The 23813-nt window shown below is 36.7% G+C and overlaps 1 protein-coding gene across 8 annotated transcripts in view; it reads left to right on the top strand.

The window, feature by feature from the left end:
* Positions 1 to 23813, top strand: part of SLMAP (sarcolemma associated protein) — a 141318-nt gene that overhangs the window by 66127 nt on the left and 51378 nt on the right. For all 8 annotated transcript variants that reach the window (XM_074198887.1, XM_074198885.1, XM_074198891.1 and 5 more), the window contains 8 exons: positions 326 to 398; positions 2333 to 2369; positions 6678 to 6740; positions 12066 to 12161; positions 12419 to 12490; positions 12940 to 13080; positions 15138 to 15275; positions 17804 to 17972. In XM_074198887.1, the coding sequence (XP_074054988.1) occupies positions 326 to 398; positions 2333 to 2369; positions 6678 to 6740; positions 12066 to 12161; positions 12419 to 12490; positions 12940 to 13080; positions 15138 to 15275; positions 17804 to 17972 (789 nt within the window). The remainder of the gene's footprint in view (positions 1 to 325; positions 399 to 2332; positions 2370 to 6677; positions 6741 to 12065; positions 12162 to 12418; positions 12491 to 12939; positions 13081 to 15137; positions 15276 to 17803; positions 17973 to 23813) is intronic.

Below are 23813 nucleotides of genomic sequence, written 5' to 3'. Positions count from 1 at the left end.
TTTTTCCACTATTCAAGCATGTCTTAGAAGGTCAGATTATTTTTTTTTCTTTGCTATTTAGTATTTAATAATCCAGTACTTTGTATTGTAGTAATAATTTGCATATGGAATTTAGTATTTCCTTTTGAATTGTAAGCTCTTAGAAGTCCGGACCTCAGCTGACTATGTAGGAGGTAAGCATCAAATAGAACTATGGTTTTTAAAAACCATCTGTGACTCCAGAGAGCATGGGGTCTCTGTTTCTTTGTTTTTTAATTATCTGAAATTTGCCTTGTTTTCTACCTACTTGTTCCTCTTTAAAAAATGTTTATTTTTATTTTTCTAGTTACTCATGGATGTATTGTTTCCACAATAAAACTCTTTCTACCAGATGGTATGGAAGCTCGACTTCGATCAGAGTAAGTGGGCGATGATGATGATGATGATGATGATGATGATGATGATGATGATATTAACAGCTCAGATTGATATTTAGCATTTTACAATGTGCTTTCCCCACAATCCTGGGACGTAAGTAGTGCTAGTATTACTATTTCCATTTTACACATGAGGAAACTAGGACTTTGAAAGATCAGAAGAACATAGAGCTAGTGTGAGAACAAGAACTCAGACCCATTTTTCCTGTTTTGAAACCCAGGGATGTTTGAAGGAATTGATCCCATTTGACCTTGAGAAGAGAACTTTTGTGAGGTCCTTATTACTGACTTTAGTAATGTGACTGGTTGAACCAGGAGCAGTGGGTGGAGGAGTCATAGCTAGATGGTGTAAGAGTGATGTGTGTTTTCCTCCCTGGAGATCCTCAGGTGGAGACCTTAGTGTCTCCTTGGTATGTGAGCTCTAGAGGAGATTCATGTCAGGCATCGACTGGTCTAGCTATCTTTTGCTTGGAGCAAGTTGAGTCATTGGTGTCTTGATGATATTTTGTGTTTTTATTAGAATGATTGCATTAAATTTTAAATGGAAAATAATAGATGGGGGGGAGCCTTTCAGGGATGATGATGAGCATCACACCCCTGCTGCTATGCACAAATATGTTTATGCTGCTCTTCATACTTAAAAAAAAGAGCTTCTACCATGCTGACCTCCCTTTAAATTGCATTTTACCATTTACAAAGTCCCTTCACCTCTGTCATGTCTTTTGATTTTCACCAAAGCCTCTTGAAGTAGAGAAAATAAAAACTGTCTTTATTCCATTTTATAGATTGGATTTTTAGATAGTTACTTTTCTAAGGGCACCTGGACCCTGAGACTCAGAGACAGAGTCCCAGTCCAGTCTAGCCCTGAACATGCCTTATTAGAGAGCACCTCCCTCAAGGAGATGCTGCTGCTTTCCCTCAGACTTATTATTTTGTCCCAGGCCCCACTCCTCTTCCATCATCTTTGACTCCTTGCTCCCATCGCTCATTTCCTGTGTTCAGTTGGTTCAAATCCGTCGGATTTTCATGATCTCTCTTCCCTGAATTATTGCAGTCTTTGCTTCTGCCTTCTGAGGAGCCTGTTAGCTTGTTTAAAGGCTGCTCAGAACTAGTCAGTTCATCTTCCCCGTTGTTCGGTGTTGGCTATTCCTTCCTGAGGCTGCGACTTCTGGGCTCTGTGTGTTTGCAACCCCCCCACCCCTCCAAGCCCCACCTGGCAGCTGAACATGAGACTGCACGGGTGTGACCTCCAGCGGACTCTGTAAAAAGCTCATGTCCCCTTTGACTGACACTGCTGGTATTCTCAGGCAATTAGTGGCAATGAATACTGTCTGTGCACTTCTGGAAAGGAGGCCTTTTACCATTTTTAACTAAACAGCAAGCAGTTTCTGTTGTTCACTTGATCATACAAACTTCAAGTTTTCAGACTTATTGCTAGGAAGTACTTAAAATTTTAAGAACTTAATTGCATTTATGTGTGAGAACCTTGATGAAAAAAAACTCTAAAGGAAGGACATAAATTAGGAAGGTTTGTATTTTAGCATTTATTCAGTTTACCAGAGGATCAACTGTAAGGAATCCTTTCAGTTAATTAAAAATTCAACTTCATTTGTGAAAATTATGTTATTCTGCTCCTGAGAAGGTAGATATCTGCTTACTGTGGGAAGGTAGATATACACATGCTTTACTTTAGATTCAAGAGAATGTTACACATTTACAAAGCTTTTAAATATATTTCATCATTTGTTATTCCTGTTCAGTATAAATTGTTCTTTTTATTTTCCTCAGTCGTAGATATCCAAGTCAAAGGTTGAAACTTTTGAGTTATATATTTACAACACTTATTCTGATTATTTTTTTAACACCTTGCTTTCAAAAATTGTTAGATTTAGATGCCCTTTTTTGTTTGTTTTCAGTGTTATCCATGCTCCATTACCAAGTCCTGTTGACAAAGTAAGTTATTTCTATTGTGTGTGTTTCTTCTACACTGTGAACTGTGTTTTTTTTTAAACTGGGAAACTTTTATACTAGGTAATTAAAAAAACCTATAGCTCTATTATCTTTTGTTATGAAGTATACAGAATTTAACATTTATTATAACATGCAAATCTGACAAGGAAATTTTACAAAGGAAACAAACCTGTTAATACTGCATATTGGTGCCTGTTGTAGTAGGGAGTGGAAAGTGAATCACACTCCTTTTTCCCTTTTCCCCCAAATATAAAAATCAACGAAACAAGAAATCCAGAAGTTTCAGGATCATTGACTTAGCTCTGAATGACACTTGGGTATCAAGTCATCAAGATCTATTCTTTCACTGAGAAAACTGAGATCCAGGAAATTGTGACTTGCCAGAGTTGCATGGATAGTAAAAGGGAGGTGACCAAAAAATCACAAAATAAATGACATCCTAAATAGAAAAAATAGAATTTCTCAATAAATGGGTATAAAATCATTTATACTAATTAAACAATATTTAACAATGACTGCTACAGAAAACAAAACTAAAGACAGTGTAATATCCGTTGGAAATATAGGTTTAAAAAAATTACTTTATTTCCAGAGATGTCAAGGTATATTAATACCATGATTTCTGATGTTTCATACCTTTTTAAAATGTAAACAATATAATTTAAGAAATTGTCAAACTTTGTGGAAGTATTCCAAAAAAAGTGAAAGCACACAGATAGAATTTATGAAACTCAGATAAGAAAGAGCCCCCAAATCAGTAATTTTTCTATGCAATATTATAATGATGCATCCAAGTCCTTCAAACTTTCAGAAGGAACATCAGAGTCATGACTGCTGAATCGAGAAATCAGAAGCAAACACAAACAGTGGAATAGCACAAGATATGGAGTTACAGGACATGCATGCCTAGAGAAACGGCCTTTTCTTTTCTTTTTAAATTTAAATTTGGTTTTATTTTTCTAATTACATTGATAGTTTACAACATTCATTCATTTACAAGTTTGAGTGCCACAGGTTTTCTACCTCTCTTCCCTCCCCATGGATGCAAACAATCTGGTAAAAGTAGTACAAGTACAATCATATTTGACATAATTTTGTAGTAACCATGTTGTGAAAGAGGAATTAGAACTAAAGGGGGGGGGGGAATAACCATGAGAAAAAAGAAAAAGATGGAAATTTGAAAAAATAAAACATTGTATGCTTTGCTCTGCATTCAGACTTGATTAAAAAAAAGAAAGAAAACCAAATTACCAGAATCAACAATGAAAAGGGTGTACTCACCACTAATGAAGAGGAAAATAAAGTAATAATTCAGAACTATTTTACCCAACTGTATGCCAGCAACAGCAGGGAATTGCTAAGTTAAGAAAGTCTGTAGAAGTAAAGAAAATTGTATAGTTGTGACTATAGAAGAATGGATCTATTTTATAGTGGCTTTTAAGTTTGACTGAAAAACAGAACCAGAAGGTGTTTGTTCTTTTTCCTTCAGGAAAAACAAGGAGGCTCCTTGGAAGCAGTATCGTTAATATGGAAAGTTTTTGCACTTTTCAAAATGCAAGAGTTCCTCCAAATTTAACATTCACCTGCTAGATGGTATAGAATTAGAATGTGGTATTAGCTAGCCCCAGATAGTGAGAAAAACAGAAATAACATATTATGCTGAAATGTTCTATTCAATATGAGATTTTGACAGTTTAGAATACAGATGTATGTAATTAATTCTGTAGTGGGGCGGCTAGGTGGCAAAGTGGATAGAGCACCGACCCTGGTGTCAGGAGGACCTGAGTTCAAATCCAGCCTCAGATGCTTAATAATTATCTAGCTATGTGTCTTTGGGCAAGTAACCCCATTCATTGCTTTGCAAAAACAAAGAAACCTAAAAAAAATAATTCTACAGTAATAGAAACATTGAAACAGCAAGTAACAGTAGTACGGGACAGTTGAGTCAATTGAAGGTTTTTAAGGATAAAAGATGTGAATGGATTTGTAGACAACAGTGAAGGAGTCAGTAGAGTGGAGATGACAGCGAGAAGACTTTGTTATAGAATTTGAAAGGGGATGGGATCAGGGGTACAGCTGGGGATGAGCTGCCTCAAAGAGGCAGTTGTCTGGGTAATTGTGAGGTGAGGAAAAGCAGCGATGAATGAGATCTGCTGAGAATATAGGAGCCAGTAGACAGGATGAGATGAAGAGAAGAGAGTGTAGTGATAACAGAAAATGTTTGGAGTAACTCCTGCGTTGAGCACGAATGAGAATCAGTAAGGATGATGTAGAAAGATTGCCCTGCTGCATTGAGGACTCAGTGAAGATTATATAATATCAACTTGTAATGAATCCAGTCTCTGTGGTTCAGCGGCACAAAATTAGAAGTAAGGAGACAAATAGTGGAAATAAGTATGAGTGGGAGTGTTATTTAGAGAGATCAGGGATACTAGAGTAGATCTTAGTGTGGAGTTGAGCTCTTTCACCAAAGAGGGGATCAAGATAAGAATGCAAGATGAGTGCAGATAATATAGCATAGATAATATTAATAGGTGCTAGCTTTGGAAAGACCTAATATAGATGGGGATAAGGTGGTCATGGTAAAGATGAATAGGTGTAGAAAAAGTCGTAGGGAACGACAGATTGATAAAAATCTTTAATTTCATTCAACAATCTAAATAAAAATCCAAGACAACTGGAAGTAAAAGCTTTTTTGCCAAACAAATGGAAGATATTATTGGAAATCATTTTTGTGTTTGATTATATTTGGTGGAAGACTTTTCTACAAGTCTCCAAAAGTAAAAGGAAATAGAGGTATTTGATAAATGTTTATCTTTGAGACTGTTATTTGCTTTTTTTTTTTGGTTTTTGGTTTTTGCAAGGCAGTGGGATTAAGTAACTTGCCTAAGGTCACATACAGGTAATTATTAAGTGTTTAAGGCCAAATTTGAACTCAGGTCCTTCTGACTCCGGGCCAGTGCTCTATCTACTGCACCACCTACCTGCCCGAGACTGTTATTTTTCCATGGAGCCAGGGGGCAAAGGATGTGAACCTTTTTTTGGAGGAGGAAATGCAATCATGGGGAAATGATGGACATAAACCAGGTGGATTGATCAAGGGAGTATACAAACATATTCCATATTGACAGGAAAACACATTGCATAGGCATGGTTATTAGAACCATAGACTGGTTCAGACATTTTGACAACATAAAAAGTCACAAAAGTTAATAATATTATTTGATTCATTTATTACATAATAAGACTTTATAGTCAAAATATCATGAAAAGGACTAGGCTGTACCCAAAAGTCACAGTTGCCTTTACTCTCATGGAAGAACAACTCACAACTCGAAATGACTTGCATTTCTGAATGTAGTAGTGATTGGACAAATTGTATTATATTAATGGATTATTGTACTACCATAAAAATGCTAATTAAGCATACCAATAACTGGAAAAGACCTTTACAAAATGAAATCACATTAGTTTAACAAAATCTGAGCAGGAAACACATTGACTACATCTGCGTATTTGCTTTTTAAATTTTTTTAATCCCCAAAGTGGAATTTTTGATCTATTTGAAAAGGCAAGACAGAATAAATTCTTATTTTTTGTTGTTAATTCATTTGGTTTTAGTTTGTTAAATGTTAGGATTCATATAAGGGTTTATTCCTTGACTTTCTAACTAAAATGTACTTAAGTGTGATAATGTTTCTTGATTTTTGTTTTTTGTCTTGATCAAAATATACTAGGAGGTATTTATTTTTGTCCTTTTATATTTTGTCCCTTATTGATTTTGACAAATCTTTCATTAGATTTCATAAGAATAAGATTTAAAACAACTTATGGATACTGCTTTCTTTGAGAACTATGTAAAGATACATATGCTTTTAAAAAACCAATCTTGATTATTTCTGTGTACAGAAGGGTGAGTTTTTTGTATTCTTTCTTTCAGATGGCTAATCTCTAAGATTAACTATATAAAGATTTTTTCCAGGTGTAACTAATGACATTTGTACCTTAGCATAATAGCTTTCTTTTAACAGTTTCTTTTTAAATTATAACTATTTGTGATTGATTCTATTTTATTCATTCTGCTAACTGTATAAGAAATATTTATATTACTATGTGTTTGGAGTATGAAGACAAAAACAGATAGTTCATGGCCTCAGGGAGCTTCCATGTTATTGAGGGTTACGACTTATTTTGGGATAATGAAATATTTCTTTGAATTTTATGAACCTAAAACCTCTATAAAGTATCTTCAGCAAATGTTGATGCTTTGATGCTATCTCCTGTTTATAGGTTGCTGCTAACACTCCAAGTATGTACTCTCAGGAACTGTTCCAACTTTCCCAGTATCTACAGGTAAAAACTAACTCTTGAGCATTTGGGAATTTAGAAATTAGAAATGAAATATGGAATGCCAAAAAGAACTGCTGTAAATATTTTTGAACATGTGAAAGTTTTCCTTTTTTTTTATGATTTCTTTGGGCTATAGACCTAATATTGGTATTTCTGGATCAAAGGTGTGATCAGTTCTATTACTCTTTGGGTATAGTTCCAGATTGCCATCTACAGTGGAGAAGAGTTATAGGAATAAATGGAGTTTTCCTTAAAATAATAAGCAGTATCTATCTTGAACCATCACCAAACATCAGTAAAGGGTATAAACTAGGAGCATTTCCAGTAAACTCAGGAGTGAAACAAGATTCATGACTACTATTTAGTATAGTATTAGAAATGTTAATTTTAAGAATAAGAAAAGAAGCCAAATTTTTACTCTTTGCAGACAAAATAATGGTTTACTTAAAAAGTCAATTGAAAAAATTAACAACTTAAACAAAGTAGTGGGATATAAATCAAGAGCATTTCTATTTATGAACAATAATAAGGCTCAAGGGCAGGAGGTAGAAAGAGAAATTCCATTTAAAGTTACTGTAGTCAGCAAAAAATACTTGGGAATCTACCTCTCAGAACCAACCCAGAAACTATATGAACACAATTACAGCGTACTTTTCACATAAAGGCAAATCTAAACAACTGGGAAAATGCTAATTGCTCATGCTTAGATTGAACTAATAGAATAAAAATGACAATTCTCTCCAAATTAAATTACTTAATCAGTGCCATACCAATCAAAGTTATCATCTAGAGAAGAGAAATTTTGCCTAAGAAGAAGTCAGGGAAGGGGCAGCTAGGTGGCATAGTGGATTAAGCACCAGCCTTGGAGTCAGGAGTTCCTGGGTTCAAATCCGGTCTTAGACACTTAATAATTACCTAGCTGTGTGGCCTTGGGCAAGCCACTTAACCCCATTTGCCTTGCAAAAACCTAAAAAAAAAAAGTCAGGGAGGGCACTAATAGTAAGGACATCAGGAAAGGAAGCTGCAGAAGGTGCAATTAGATCTGGGTTTTGAAGGAAGTCAGGAAAGCTAAGAATAAGAAGTCAAGGTGAGGGGAAGGCAGGCATTGCCAGGGCCTAGTTCACAGCTCCCATTCACAGTATTGCCCTCACAGCTACAGGGCTGCCAGCGTTCCATCAAGGCTTCCCTCTGGATAAGGGATGAGTTGCCACTGATAACCTTAAATAATCTGCTGAATGCACCAGTTCTGAACCATTCTGCCTTGCTCGCTCTTGGTTTGTGCTGAACTGGCTGGTGTAAACCCAAGGCTCGTGGGCAAGTCAGTTAGCCACTTTAGACCTCTGTTTCCTCCTCTGTAGCATGGGATGAAGAATGCCTCCCTGACTATGGTACTTGTCAGATTCCAAGGTGTGATGGTCAGCAGTCACACAGGCATGTCCTGCTGTCTTGTCCAAGGACAAGAAGCTAGTTGGTCATGAACACCTACTGAATTGTGGTGATCACTGCTTTCCTTTCTAAGGGCTGTGTGGTGTTCCCTCGCTCACCAGGCTTGGAGATAGGGCTCACCCTCTTTATTTGAACCCTGGTTCTTGGAGTGCTCTGTAGTGACTTCAGCTGATGGAGATCTTCAACTTATTTTGAGTTAGAACTCCCAGTTAACTATTTTTTTGTACTTTCCTTCTCAGTCTGAAGATTGTTTCATTTGGGTACCTTCAACAGAAGCAAAATACCACTCAGTCTTTTTTTCTTTCTGTTCTTGTTCATCTTCTTCCTCCTCCAGATTTTTTTCCATTTCCTTCTTTTCCCTTCCTCTCCTCCAGTGCCTTATGATGTCTTTGTTCTTTCCACTATGACCTTAATTTTGCCCTTTGGAGTTTCTTAATGGTTGAACAAGATTCTGCTGTCCTTTTTTTTTGTCTAATGTTTTTTTGCAAAGCAAATGGGGTTAAGTGACTTGCCCAAGGTCACAAAGCTAGGTCTGAGGCTGGATTTGAACTTAGGTCATCTTGACTCCTGGGCCAGTGCTCAGTTCACTGCACCACCTAGCTACCCCTCTTGATATTCTTAATTCCACTTAATTATTGATTGGAATTAGATAAATTCTCAGCATTTTAAGTAGCTTTAAGTCAGGGTGTAAAGCATTAAAACTATATGCTCTATTTGGGGCCTTGTCTTGGGAGTATCAGGCAGATCTTGGATGACCCTGCTGGAGATGCTTCACATTGGGGCCCTGTTCTGTAGGAGGGCGGGGGGCATCAGTGGATGCTGGATAGTGAGTTCGGGTTCAGGCCTCCTTGCACTGCTCTCTAGCTGTGGATCTAACTTTTTGCTAACCTCTCAGTACCCCAGGACTTTCTTAATATGGGTTTAAAAAATAGTTTCAAACTTTCTACTGGGAGCAGTAGTGACATAGGCCTGCCCTCAAGAAGTTTCTGTTTTACCAGGAGAGGTTCACATTTATGTACGTAGGTATCTAAACAGTACATACAAGGGGTGGCTAGATGGCGCAGTGGATAAAGCACCTGCCCCGGAGTCAGGAGTACCTGGGTTCAACTCCAGTCTCAGACACTTAATAATGACCTAGCTGTGTGGCCTTGGAGAAGCCACTTAACCCCATTTGCCTTGCAACCCCCCCAAAAAACCCCCCTAATAATAATAATAATAATAACAATAATAATAATAATAATAATAAAGTACATACAAGATGGAGGCTAATACAGGAGCAGTGGGGAGAATGGAAAAGACTCATGTAACACAAGTTCAGTTTTGGTTAACATTTATATTTTAAAATGTTGAGATTGTAGTTTTCTCCCCTCAGACCCTCCCTTCCCCATTGAGAAGACATCCACATGATAGCCATTTTACATGTGAAGTCATGTCAAAGATATTTCCCTATTAACCATGTCCAGGCACCTGTCCCTCCCCTGCAAACAACATTAGAAAAATAAAGTGGAAAAAATTATGGTTCAATTTGCACTCAATACCTGAGTTCTCTCTCTGGAAGTAAAAAACATTTTTCATCATGGTTCCTTTGTCTTAGATCATTTTCTTGTTCAGAATAGCTAAAATCATTCACAGTTGATCATCCTTACAACATTGTTGTTGCTGTGTATAAGATTCACTTAGTTCTGTTCGCTTCATTTTGTGTCTCAGTTCACTTTAATCTTTCCTGTTTGTTCTAAAACGCTCCCCCCCATCAATTCTTTAAAAAAATTTTTTGTTTTTTTAATTTTTGCAAGGCAATGGGGTTAAGTGGTTTGCCCAAGGCCACACAGCTAGGTAATTATTAAGTGTCTTGAGTTCAGATTTGAACTCAGGTCCTCCTGACTCCATGGCCAGTGCTCTATCCACTGTGCCATGTAGCCCCCCCCCCCCCAATCAATTCTTATAGTACAATAGAATTCCATCACAATCTTGAACCACAACTGGTTTAGGTAAATCTCCAACTGATGGGCATCCCCTCAGTTTCTAATTCTTTGGCTACAAAAAGAGACAAGCTCAGTTTTGAAAAAAGTTAAGGATACAAGAAGTAGAGGGAAGGAGACACTGTTTTCTAGACCACTTGATGTAACGTATCTGTTGAGTTGTATAGATGGATTACAGGGCTTGGTCAAACTGAATATTTTGAATCTACTTTTTTTTCAAAATAAAATTAAGAGAATCTGTTATTGTAGGTATTTTAGGTTAATACTAGCATAGTATTACTTTGACTTGGAATTGGAACTGTTTTTTTGAAGTAGATTTTAGTGAAGATGAATTTTGTGTTTTGGATGCTTCAGTTGAATTGAATATTCCACCATCTAGTGGAAGAGAAGATTAAAAACTTAGTAGTATATTAACAGCTTTAGACACCTAGAAGAAAATCCTTTTAGTAACTATTGGTACTGTTTTGAGGTAAGGTGGCCTATAAGATGCTATTTAATTCTAGTTCTGAGTTGGTATGGATTTGATTTTTGCAGTCCAGTTGCTTTAGTCATATCTGACTCTTCATAACCCTTTTGGGGCTTTCTTGCCAAAGATATTGGAGTCATTTACCATTTCCTTCTCCTGCTCATTTTACATTTGTGGAAATTGAGACAAGTAGATTTAAGTGACTGGCTCAAGGTCACACAGAGTAAGTTCAGAGTTCAGATTTGAACTCAGGAGGTCTTCCTGACTCCAGTTCTAACAGGCTATCTACTGTGCTACCTAGCTGCCCAATTTATTTGGAGTTTCATTTCCTTGTTTTTAGGTGGGCTAAAAATAGAAGATCTATTTTAACTAGATGGCTTTTCACAAATATTCAGTCTATATGTGGAATGCAAAAAAAATCCACATTTCTAGATTCAAGCATTATCTTTTTCTTTAGTTACATCTGACTTTTTGTTGATGTTTTCCTTCAAATACAGTAATATTTTTGTAATAGAAACAAAGCCAGTAGGAATTTTTTTTTTCTTGTTAAGGCAGTGGAGTTAAGTGGCTTACCCAAGGCCACACAGCTAGGTAATTATTAAGTGTCTGAGGTTGAATTTGAACTCAGGTACTTCTGACTCCTCCAGGGCTGGTGCTCTATCCATTGTGCTACCTAGCCTCCCCCAAAACCAGTAGGAATTCTGAAGTCAGACAGTTCCTGAGTCACTAAGGGCCTCTTTGATGTGTCTGTCATCAGCTTGCCTGTTGTTGACTGAAGGGCACCCTCCCCAATAGCTCTTGGATGGTAGGCAACATCGTTGCTGCCTCACATCATGTTCTTAAAATTACTTTTTAAAAGCTGCTGGATACTCACACATAACTCCCTGTCTCTCTGTGACTCTCACATTCTGTTGCAGCTGTTTGTAGACTGGCCACCCCTCTGTTTTTGGGCAGTGTGAAATCACTAGCTTCTCATATCAGTGAGCAAGGTTTAAACCAGAATACCAGGTGCCAGGCATGCCATTTTTGCTAGTGAAACTCAGCGGGTGGTCATAGTTGTTCTCTAGGCCAGATTCTTGATATTCTGAATTCTCACTTTTATTAAGTGAAATTAGATACATTCTCAGCATTTTAAGTAGCTTAAGTCAATGTGTAAAGCATTTTTAAACTGTATGCTTCTAATTTGGAGTCTTTTTGAACCAGTACTCTTGGAGCAGTAAGGTGGTGAGATGGCTAGACTACCATCCCTGGGGTCAGGAGGATCTGAGTTCAAATTTGACCTCACACACTTGACATTTACTGAATGTGTGACCTTGGGCAAGTCGCTTAACCCTGATTACCAAGGCCATCTCCAATCATGCTGATCCAAATTCTGATTTTTTTTTTGAAGAGAATATTCTGAAATTGTTTTATGTAATTTCTTTTCTTCAATATTAGGAAGCCTTACATCGGGAGCAGATGTTGGAACAGAAGCTGGCCACTCTCCAGCGGCTCCTGGCCATTACCCAGGAAGCGTCCGATACTAGTTGGCAGGTATCTGCAAAGTTTGCTCTTCCTACCTAGACTAGGAGATTCATGGGGAGCAATCTAAAGTAGATGAAGTCCTACCAGGCTTCAGAATCCCCAAATAAGTATTCTGACTTGAAAGAAAGTGTTCAGTGATTGTTGTGATTTCAAATCTAAACTTGGCAGTGAAAACTGGTGTGTATTTTTTTTTTCATTAAAATCTACTTTCACAAAAGAGCAGTGCATTTATCATAGTTTATACATTTTAAACCTCTTTTTTGCAGGCTTTAATAGATGAAGATAGACTGCTATCACGGTTAGAAGTTATGGGAAACCAGTTACAAGTATGTTCTAAAGTAGGTACATTAACTCATTTGGTTAATTTAGTTGTATGTGGAGTAATCCAGGGGTTTCTCTTTGTATGTCCGTGCTGTCTTCTTGTTTGTAAAGGAAGTGATACCTGAGTCTGGGTTTGATGGGGTTTTTTCCTATTGATCAAATGGATTCGTCCCCAGAAGCCCAAGTTGGGATTGGGAGGCTAGGAATCAATTCCTGTCCAAAATCCCCCTTGGCCAGACTTGTCTCAGGCCCTTGGGTTTGTAATTAGGGAGGCTATGCCCATGACTTCTGTGCCCTATTCAGTGTTCATAGGTTAGAAGCAGTGGATTTATTTATTCTTAGTCTAACCACAGGAACAGTGTCTGGTCTTTCTTTGTATCCCCAGCCCCCAGAGTTCCCAGAGAGTATGATGGACTTAACCAATTCTTATGCATGACTGACTTTAGTCATAATTTGTCCTTCTTAGAATCAGACAGAAGATAGTTTAAGGAAGGAACTTGTAGCATTGCAGGAAGATAAACACAACTATGAGACGACAGCCAAAGAGTCCCTGAGGCGGGTCCTTCAGGAGAAAATTGAAGTGGTCCGAAAACTCTCCGAAGTTGAGGTATGTAGAGTAAGTTCTTCATCTGATCCTTTTTGATGAAGTTCAATTCATCCTCTCATGATGCGGAGGCTATCACTCTATCTCAGCTGACTTTGCTCTGGGTGTAGTCTCCTGTTTCTGTGGATCTCCCCTTTTGACAAGGTGTTTTCCTTAAATCAAGATGGTCAAAGTAAGACTCAACCTTTTGGGTTTTATCTCACCAGTTGGAAACAACTCTCTCTCTCTCTCTCTCTCTCTCTCCCTCCCTCCCTCCCTCCCTCCCTTTTTGGTTTGTTTTTACTGGGGGTTAAGTGCCTTAGATCACACAGCTTGTAAGTATCAAGCATCTCAGACTGAATTTGAACTCAGATCCTGCTGGCCCCAGTGCTCTCTCCACTGTACCACCTAGCTGTCCCCAGCTTCTGTTTGGTAATTGGAACAAATCAGGTTGAACCTATTCCACTGATCTGCCCACATTCTTGACAGCTCAGTTGTATCTGAGGGTGAAGTTGTACAAGCAGCAGATGACCTGGCAGTCCTGGGCTCTGCTAAGAGGTGGGAGCTCTCAGACAAGCCTGGATTCTGGATTCTGTCCTATTCTGCAGTGGGATTTTCCTCTCTCATCTGTTGAAAATGCTCCACACATATGGGAAGAGTAGAGTTCTATAACTTCTGACTCATAAGCTTCAAGAAGAACTGAAATAGTGTTGGGGGGTTTTTTCCTCTGACATCATAACAAAAGTTTAGTAGATTTGAGTTCTTTGTACTCTAACAGTTAACATATCAGTTAAGACCTGTATTAGGTGCTCAGTTGTTTATTGAAATGGTAGGGACCTAAGTTCTCTTCTATCCATTAGATAAACTCTATTTTAAGAATTAATTATAATTAATAATCATTATTATCAGCCAAGTGGAGAGCTGATCTAAAATTGCCAGAGTTTAAAGTATTCCTTACTAATGTCGTCTTCCTGGTAATGAGAGTCTTTGTAATTAGCCAACCTTGGCAGTTGGACACTTAACAGTCACTATCTCCTAGATCATATGACATGTTAGATAAACCTCTTCTGGGGAAGTTGGGTTAGATGGAGCTTAATTTTAAGCCAAAAAACAAAACAAAAGCAAAAACAAGTTCTAAAACCCAACAAGTTCTTGGATATCATTTACTCTTTTTCGGATGCAGCTAGATGGTGCAGTGGATAGAGCACTGGCCCTGGAATCAGGAGTACCTGAGCTCAAATCTGGCCTCAGACACTTAATAATTACCTTAGCTGTGTGGCCTTGGGCAAGCCACTTAACCCCACTGCCTTGCAAAAACTAAAAAAGAAATAAAAAAATAAAATAAACTCTTTTTCAAAGTTAACATTAAAATGTCTTCTTGCCTCAAATTCATACTTATTAGGCTATTAGGGCAGCTAAGTGGTGCAGTGAATAGAATAATACTAAGCCTGGAGCTGGAAAAGGATAGTAAAACCAATTCCAGTATCTTTGCCAAAAAAGCAACAAAAACCCAAATGTGGTCACTAAGACTTGGGCATGACTGAAACAACTGAACAACAGTTCAGTCTATTAGTCACTCAGACTATTTTCAAAATACAGATTATAAAAGCCACAGCTAATCTTCCCTTAGCTAATTGTTTTTAGATTCAGAAATAGAAACCCTCCTAAGAACATGTATTAACTAAATTTAAGTCAAAACATTTAATTTATGGTGAGTTATGACAAACAGAATTAAATTAGGTTTTATTTACTATTTGTATTGATTTGAGAAAAGAATAGACTTGTAAATTTAATTTTTATTTCTCAGAATTCAAATAAGGAAAAATCTAGATTTATTAAAATGGTTAATTTAAAAAAATTAAATTCCTTTAAATTTTCCTAGTAAATGTATAATCATTTAAGTTTCTTTAGTGTATCTTGTAAAATGACCTTTTGTATGCCATCTTTTGACATTTATTGATTGTCCTGTGCTTTCCTCTCTCCAATGAAAACACTGAGAATATAGCAAGTATATTTTAATTTTCATTTTTGTAAGATGAAATTGGAATTTATTTTATTCTAAATGAGTGATTTAATTTCAGAGAAGTCTGAGTAATACTGAAGATGAATGTACCCACCTGAAAGAAATGAATGAAAGGACTCAGGAAGAATTAAGAGAATTGGCTAACAAATATAATGGAGCAGTTAATGAGATTAAAGATCTCTCTGATAAACTAAAGGTAAGTGTTCAGTTCCCTAGAGGTGTGCCTCTTTGTCCCTAAGGACCTAATAGTAGAGATGGCTGGTGGGCTGTTCTTAGACAACTGGTGGTTGTTCTTGGTCACCAATCTAAGTTTAGCACTAGCCATAGTTGATATCATAGATAATTATTGATCCCTGTGGCTTTTGCCTTTCATATCATAGGTTCTGAAGAGAAGAGACAATAAATTTCATGATAGCGTTAAGAGAAAATCATGTAGATAGAGATAAACTGGCAAGATCATTTAAAATCTCCGTTGTGAGCAGGGGGATTTAAAAAAAAATCAGGAAAATATATATGAGTTAATGGAAAATGCAGCAAGATGAACCAGGAGACCATTGATCACAGTAGCATTGATGATGGATATTTATTAGCTATGAATGAGTTAACTTTTCTCAGCCATCCAATCATCCAGGACAGTTATAAAGGACTCAAGATGGAAAATGCTATCTATAGCAGAAAGAACTGATACAGTCTGAATGTAGATTGAAGCACACTGTTTTCAGTGTATTTTCCTTTTGATTTCTTTCTTTTTTTTTAAACAATGTGACTAATATGGAAATATGTTTTACATGAGATAACCTATGGCATATTGCTTTTCATCTTAGGGATGGGTAGGTAAAGGAGGGAGGGAGGGAGAAAATGTGAAATCTTTTTTAAAAGTATTAAAATTAACTTTATATGTATTTGGAAAAAGTAAAATACTATTAAAAAATAAATAAAATCTCTAGTATTTTATGACCTTAAGATCCAGTATCTTCTCTTTTTATGTCCCCAGTCTTCTCCTTAGCTTTAGTCTCTTCCTTTAGTCCACATCTGCATTTATTTCCATTTGCCTGTAAACTATCAGACTTTTCTTGAATGGTCAGGAAATTCTGAGGGCTCTGAGGAGTCTCTGAGTCTTATTCCAGATCTTATATGACTGTATTTTTGATCAGAATAACCCATACCCAGCCAGTAATTCAAGCTCAGCATACCTAGAATGAAACTTATTTTCTCCCTTCAGGTTTTCCAACCATTTCCTCCCCCCACCACTTTTCTCTTGCTGTTGTTTGTTTTCTCATTCCTTCATTAGCCCGGACTTGAAATTTTGAAACTATCTTTGGTGTTACTTTTCCCTTTTTTTGCCACCAAAAAAGAGAATATTTTTATTTTATTTTTTCTCAATAATTTGAGTTCAAAATTCTCTCCTAATTCCCCTCCTTGAGAAGGCAAGCAATTTGATTTAGGTTATACACATATATATGTGCAGTCATGCAAAAAAAAAATGTGAAAAAAGTATATTTGGTCTGTATTCCAAATTCTTTTGTTCTTTTTCTGGGGGTGGATAGGATTTTTCCTCATAAGTCCTTTGGAATTTTCTTGTATCATTGTAATGCTAACATTATTGCTGTTAACAATGTTGTACAGTGTTCTTCTGGTTCTACTCACTTCATTTTGCATCAGTTCCAAGATTTTTCTGAACTATCCTGCTCATCGCCTTTTGGAACATAATAGTTTAGTTACCACATTTAATCAATTGCCAAATCCTTTTTAATTTGCTGCCATAATATTTCCTGCCTTTTTTCCTTTCTCTCTTCTCACCTTGCCTCTTTACTGGTCTCCCTCCTCTAGTCTCTTACTTCATTTCTTCTTCAGTTACTGTCACAGTAAGTCATTTACTCTTTAGGCTTCCCCTTCCTTTGCCACCCTAATTTGACTCTTTTCTACTTTCTGAGCAGATTAAGCTATTTTTCTGCTTCCTTTTGCAGCCTGGGACCTCATTAGGAGGGCCCAGGTTGAATTCCTGCCTTAGCCGTGTCAGATTTTTCTGAGACTTTTTCTTCTCTTGATTGAGACTTATGTTACTCAAGTGCTACCAGAAGCCCTTTTCTATACTCTCTCTTTGTTCTCTTTGGATTGAGAATACTTCTTGGTACCTGTTTTTCCCTACTTCCTCTCATCCTCTATGTCCTAACTCACCAGTTTGTCATCAGGGACTGTAATTTTTCATCCTTGTATCTCCTATTTGCAGACTCCTTACCAAAAGATATTGACTATGGTCACTCAGCAAATGATAAATAAATGTCTAGGAACATGAGATAGCAATAAGCTATTAATAAAAACAAAATGTGAATAAATAAGATGAAATATAAATGAATGAATGCCTATTAACTAGTGTATATTTAATAAATCCTTGAACTGGGCAAACAAAATAGGTATTTTGCTTCAAGATACTGAAGATAGAAAAATGATAGAAAATAGCACTGAAAAGGGGATCGACTCCACAGAATCTGGTTTTGGAGATTCTTGGGCCAAATGGAATGATTCTCCCCATGTGTCCTAGCATACCTGCCCTGTACACAGTTGGTTGATGCTAAGTGACTTTTGCTCTGATGTTGTTCTACTGTGGCACCAGGGGCTGGACTTTCATAATTAAAAAAGCCCAAGACAATTATGCAGGTATTTCAAATGTTTCCATGTTGATTTCTTTATGGATTTTCTTTGCTTGCTTCTTTTTTTAAATAGGCTGCTGAAGGAAGACAAGAAGAAATCCAGCAAAAGGGCCAAGCTGAAAAGAAGGAATTGCAACATAAAATTGATGAAATGGAAGAAAAAGAGCAAGAACTTCAAGCCAAAATCGAAGCCTTGCAAGCTGACAATGACTTCACCAATGAACGGCTAATGGCTCTGCAGGGTAAGCTGACTAAGTGAAAAGATTGTCTGGTTCTCTCTTTCTTTGTGAAGTATCTCTTGGAATTTTGTTTACAGCTGGTTAAAAAATCTTCAAGTGAAAACTCTTAAAAAGCTCAAAAGTATAGATAGGTGCAACCTGGATTTCTAATTTCAAACTGATTTTGGCACTCAACTTTCAGTTCAGGTTATTTCAAAATGTTTTCGAAGGAAATGACTATGTTGATGAACCCTTGTTTAGAATGAAAGGGCCTTTAAGAAAATGAAGCTGCAGGGTTGGGTAGGTGGCTCAGTGGATAGAGCACCAGCCTGGAGTCAGGAGTACCTGAGTTCAAATCCAGTTTCAGACACTTAATTACCTAGCTGTGTGGCCACTTAACCCCATTTACCTTGCAAAAACCTAAAAAAAAAAAAAAAAAAAAAAAAAGTAAAAGAAAAGATGAAGCTGCCACCAGAGGGCATCCCTATTTAGGCTTTGAAATCTCTCCCCAGGCTAGTGCTGGTCTGGATGAATTCCTCTGGGCCAGATGAGTGGACCTGGTACACATCTGTGCAATGCTTTGCCTTTTTTTTTTTAAACAAGTATATGACAAGTAATTTAAGTCATTTTGGAGAAGTTTAGTTTGTGAGCAGTAAAAGTAATACGGAAAAGGCTAGGTCATATGTTGCCTTGCAGATCAGCTTAAAAAATGGACTTTTTTTTTTTAATGTTTTTGCAAGGCAAATAGGGTTAAGTGGCTTGCCCAAGGCCACACAGCCAGGTAATTATTAAGTGTCTGAGCTCCAATTTGAACTCAGGTACTCCTGACTCCAGGACTGGTGCTCTATCTACTGTACCACCTAGGCGCCCCCAAAATGGACATATTTTATTTGATCAGGTAGTGATTCCATTTCTTAATCCTAGGGTTACAAATTGATGACCCCTTCCCTAAAATGAATGGAAGTACAGAAAAAGGTAGTGTAAAAGATTAAAAAATTTTCTTTGTAACATCTTTTCCCTCCCCTCCTTTTTTTTTTCTTAGCTAGGAAATGAAACCAGGCTCTTTTAAGTGTTTAGAATGTTTGGAATGAAGGATAGCTAGTCTCTTTATAGATTATCAGATTCTGACTAAATACAGCTTGGTTAATTCCAGCCTTGAAAGCCAAACTTTTTTTTTTATAATGATTAGGGCTGAATGCTCTGGCTTGTTTTTAGTTAGAGATATTGCTTATTGCCTAGTAACTCACCATATTTTTAGCTAGAGATAAGACAGAATAGGGAAGAAATTTCCTGAATCTTATTAAATTTGTTTTTTTAATTAATTTTTACTTTTCTATTTAATTTTTGTACCATTAGTTTGCACTACCATATTTTGTCTATTGTAGATATAGTAAATTCACCCTTTCACTCAGAAGTATAAATAAGTTTCCCCTGCTTTGGCTCATTCTTTGATTAGGGCTATAAGTCGATGGGGGATGAGTCATTAAATTTGTAAAAGTTACACTTAATGACCCTACTCTCTGAGAAGCCAGTCTTACCTCTTCAAGGCCTTTAGTGCTAGAATCATTGCTGCATATGATCTGGATATTAAGCATCATTTCACTCCTCTTCCCCCAACCCCCAGTCAAATAGCTGTCTTCTGTTTGCCATCTAGATTCCATTCTCTCTCTTTTTAAATTGTGAGAGTTTTTAAAATATGGGTGCTTTATAACTAAGGGATTTTCCTAAAGTAGTGATTTCCATTTTTCCCCCTTAAATTAAAAAGTTCTAGGACAACTAGATGGCTCAGTGGCTGGAGTACCAACCCTGGAGGGAGGAGGACCTCAGAAACTTCCCACCTGTATGACTCTGGGCAAGTCACTTAACTGTAATTTGTGCTCCCCCCAGTTTGAACTGGAAGTTGAAGACATCATTGTTGCCAATCCAAGAAACATTGTGAAATACTTGAAATAAAGCTTTTCCAACTGTATTGTTGCTGATAAAGTCTCTTAGACTTTTAATCCTTGCTGATTATTTTTGGGTCTTTTATGAATACTAAAATTAACTTATTTAAAAGCTATTTTGATCTGATTTCAGTTGGTGGAACCTGGTTACTTTTTAAAAAAATTTTTTTAAAGAAATATTTTATTTTGAGATTTACAATTTTCCCCCATTCTTGTTTCCCTCCCCCCACCCCCCACAGAAGGCATTCTGTTAGTCTTTATATTGGTTCTATATTATATATTAATCTCATTTGAATGTGATGACAGAGAAATATCCTTTAAGAAAGACAAATAAAGTATGAGATAGTACAATTACATAATAATAGAATGCTTTTTTCTAATTGGATGGTAATAGTCTTTGGTCTTTGTTCAAAGTCCATAATTCTTTCTCTGGATATGGATGGTATTCTCCATCACAGATAGCCCAAAATTGTCCCTGATTGTTGCACTGAAGGGATGAGCAAGTCCATCAGGGTTGATCATCACCCCCATGTTGCTGTTAGGGTGTACAATGTTCTTCTGGTTCTGCTCATCTCTCTCAGTATCAGTTCATGAAAATCCCTTCAGGCTTCCCTGAATTCCCATCCCTCCTGGTTTCTAATAGAACAATAGTGTTTGTTCCATCATATAACATTTCCCACAGTTTGTTAAGCCATTCCCCAATTGAAGACATTCACTTAATTTCCAATTTTTTGCCATCACGTACAGGGCTGCTATGAATATTTTTGTATAAGTGATGTTTTTACCCCTTTTTATCATCTCTTCAGGGTATAGATCCAGTAGCGGTATTGCTGGATCAAAGGGTAAGCACATTTTTGTTGCCCTTTGGGCTTAATCCCAAATTGCTGTCCAGAAAGGCTGGATGAGTTCACAGCTCCACCAACAATGTATTAGTGTCCCAGATTTCCAGTATCCCTTCCAACATTGATCATTGTCCTTTCTGGTCATATTGGCCAATCTGAGAGGTGTGAGGTGGTACCTCAGAGAAGCTTTAATTTGCATTTCTCTAGTAAGTAATGATTTGGAGCAATTTTTCATATGAATATGGATCACTTTGATTTCCTCAGCTGTAAATTGCCTTTGCATATCTTTTGACCATTTGTCAATTCAGGAATGAGCCTGGCAACTTTTTAAAAGGTGTAGTTTTTAAAAAAGAATTAAAAGGTATAGTTTTTATTAATTCCACTATTTGGTGCCTAAGGTCATATAGCAGGTATTTATTAAGTGTCTTAGGCTGGATTTGAACTTGAGTCCTCCTGATTCCAGGGCTGGTGCTCTATCCACTGTGCCACCTAGCTGCCCCTTGAGTAGGTTGTCTTAATACTGAATTGAATTGTTCAGTAGTAGTGTAGGATATTGCCCATTTTCAGAGTCAGCATAAGCTCTGTGCTGTCTTTCCTTCTCAAAACTCAAGTTCCTTGAGGACACGAACTGTTTTTCAGCCCATAGCCCAGTCAGGACTTGTCACATAGTAAGCACTGGAAACGGGTGTTTTTTTTTTTTTCTTCATTTGAGATAATCTTGGTGCGTACATTAAAAGCTTTTTTTCTTCTGGCTTGATTTTTGCATTGGTCTCTCTCTTCCCCTTTTTCCAGTGTTCATTTATTAGAATATTATTTCCTTTAAAGTTTCTTGCTTGTTACCCTTTAATGAACAGCATTTACATGAAGTACCTAAATTTATGATAATTCTCCCATTCTTGATAATTTGAAGCAAATCTTTGTGTAGCTGTAACCTTATTGGAGGGAGCAAATAGAGTGGTTGATTTTGGAGCTGTTTGTGTAGCATGTGAAAATATATGGATGACTATATCGGTCTTAGCAGATTTAGAGAAATCATGAAATGAAAGCTAACATATAGGGCATTTCCTGCTTTGCTTCATATTCTCATTGTCACTCACTTTGAGGCCCCCTAATTGTACAATAATGTCACCTGAACTGTAATAACCAAGATATTTTAGGAACTAGCAGTGGCTACAGACAATTGAACAGGTTTGGCATAGATGGTTCAATTATACTTTCATCAAAGTGCAAGAATCCGAAGCTGAGGGACAAAGCTCCAGTGCTGATGTTTAGCCACATTATGAGACTGTGAGTCTTATTTTAATGATGGGATCCACAATTGGCAACTGACTTTTTGTAGAGTATCTTTGAGAAATAGATCTCTATTCTTACCCAGCTCATAGTAATGCTTCATCAGAGTGTGAAGTAATACTGGGTTCTCCAACACTGGGACCATGTAGTTTAGGCCTGGCAGCCACTTCTATGTGGGGAAGCCTCCCTGGAGTGAGTCAGCTTTTCCTGGGCTCTTCTTGTAAGTCTGGAAAAGCTCAGCAGCAGCAGGTGGACCACATTGGGAAGAATCCTTTGGCCAGGGCAACCTATCACATTAGAACAGTGTTGAGGTTATTCCAAGAACCAATGAATCCTATTTTTTAGACTAATTATATCAAACTATTCTAGCAGGTATGGTTTTTGTGACAATTGTGTATTTTGTTCAGCTTAAAGCTAACTTGAAATATTATATAGACATAGACTTGTGTTTCATAAACTTGACCCAGCTATGTCTTTTGCAGATTCATACATAAAGAATACAGTATAACTAATCTCTGTTGTCAAATTGTCAAATCATAAGTTATTAGGGCTATGACCATTTAGGACTTTGTTCCTATTCGGTCCCTAAATCATTATTTCACATAACATTTCTATGAAATCAGCAACATCAACAATGTTTAATTTTCTTTAAAGGAATGAAAATAGACTATTAAAAGAAGCCAGAACTCTTAGATGAGCTAAGTAAATGTCATTTTATTTACTTATTTTACATTGGAATTTTATTTATTTTTAATTCATTTTTAAACTGTTTAAACTATTTGCATTCTATGATAGTTTTCAACATTAATCCATTTGCAAATTTTTCTATCACCCTTCCCATGGCAACAATCAGTATGGTTAAAGTTGTTCATTTATGTTAACATATTTTCATATTAGTCATTTTGTGTAAGAGAAATTAGAACTAAGGGAGAAAGAAAGAAAACCAAGATACAGAAAGGAAAGACATGAGAAGTTTTTATGCATTCAGATTTTGTGATTTTTTTTTTTTTACCCCTCTGGATGTGGATGGTATATCTCTCAGGGTTTTCTTTGATCTCTGAACTGCTCAGAGGAGCTGCATCTGTCATTGTTAATCATCTCACAGTCTTGTTAATGTGTGCAAAGTTCTCTTGGTTCTGCTCCCTTCATTCAACAGCAGTTCATGTAAATCTTTCCATGCTTTTCTAAAGTCTGACCACTCATGATTCTTATTAGAACAATAGTCTTCATAATATTCATATACTATAACTTGTTCAGCTGTTCCCCAGTTGATGGACATCCCCTCAATTTCCAATTTTTTGCCACTGCAAAAAGAGTTGCTATAAATATTTTTGAACATGTGGGACTTTTCCTGGTTTTTGTGTTTTCTTTTGGATATAGAACTAGTATTGATATTACTGTGTCAAAGAGTATGATAGTTTTATTACCCTTTTGCTCTCCAGAATTGTTGGATCAGTTCAAAACTATACCAACAGTGCAATAATGTCCCAAATTTTGTACATTCTATCCAACATTGATCATTTTCCTTTTTTGTCATTTTTAGCCAATCTGATAAGGGTGAGGTAATACCTTATGGTTTTAATTTGCATTTCTCTAATCAGTAATGATTTGGAGCATTTTTTTCGCGTGACTATGTAGTTTTAATTTCTTCAATAATTGGGGGATGACCTGTAATCTTATAAACTTGATACAATTCTCTATATTTTTTAGAAATGAGTCAGAAACACTAGATGTAAAAAATGCTTTTCTTCTAATCTTGGATGCATTGGTTTTATTAGTGCAAAAACGTT

The sequence above is a fragment of the Macrotis lagotis genome, chromosome 8, assembly GCF_037893015.1.
Source record: "Macrotis lagotis isolate mMagLag1 chromosome 8, bilby.v1.9.chrom.fasta, whole genome shotgun sequence".
NCBI classification, from domain to species: Eukaryota; Metazoa; Chordata; class Mammalia; order Peramelemorphia; family Peramelidae; genus Macrotis; species Macrotis lagotis.
Note: the sequence above shows the minus strand (reverse complement) of the source record. Positions and strands in the feature narration are given on the sequence as shown.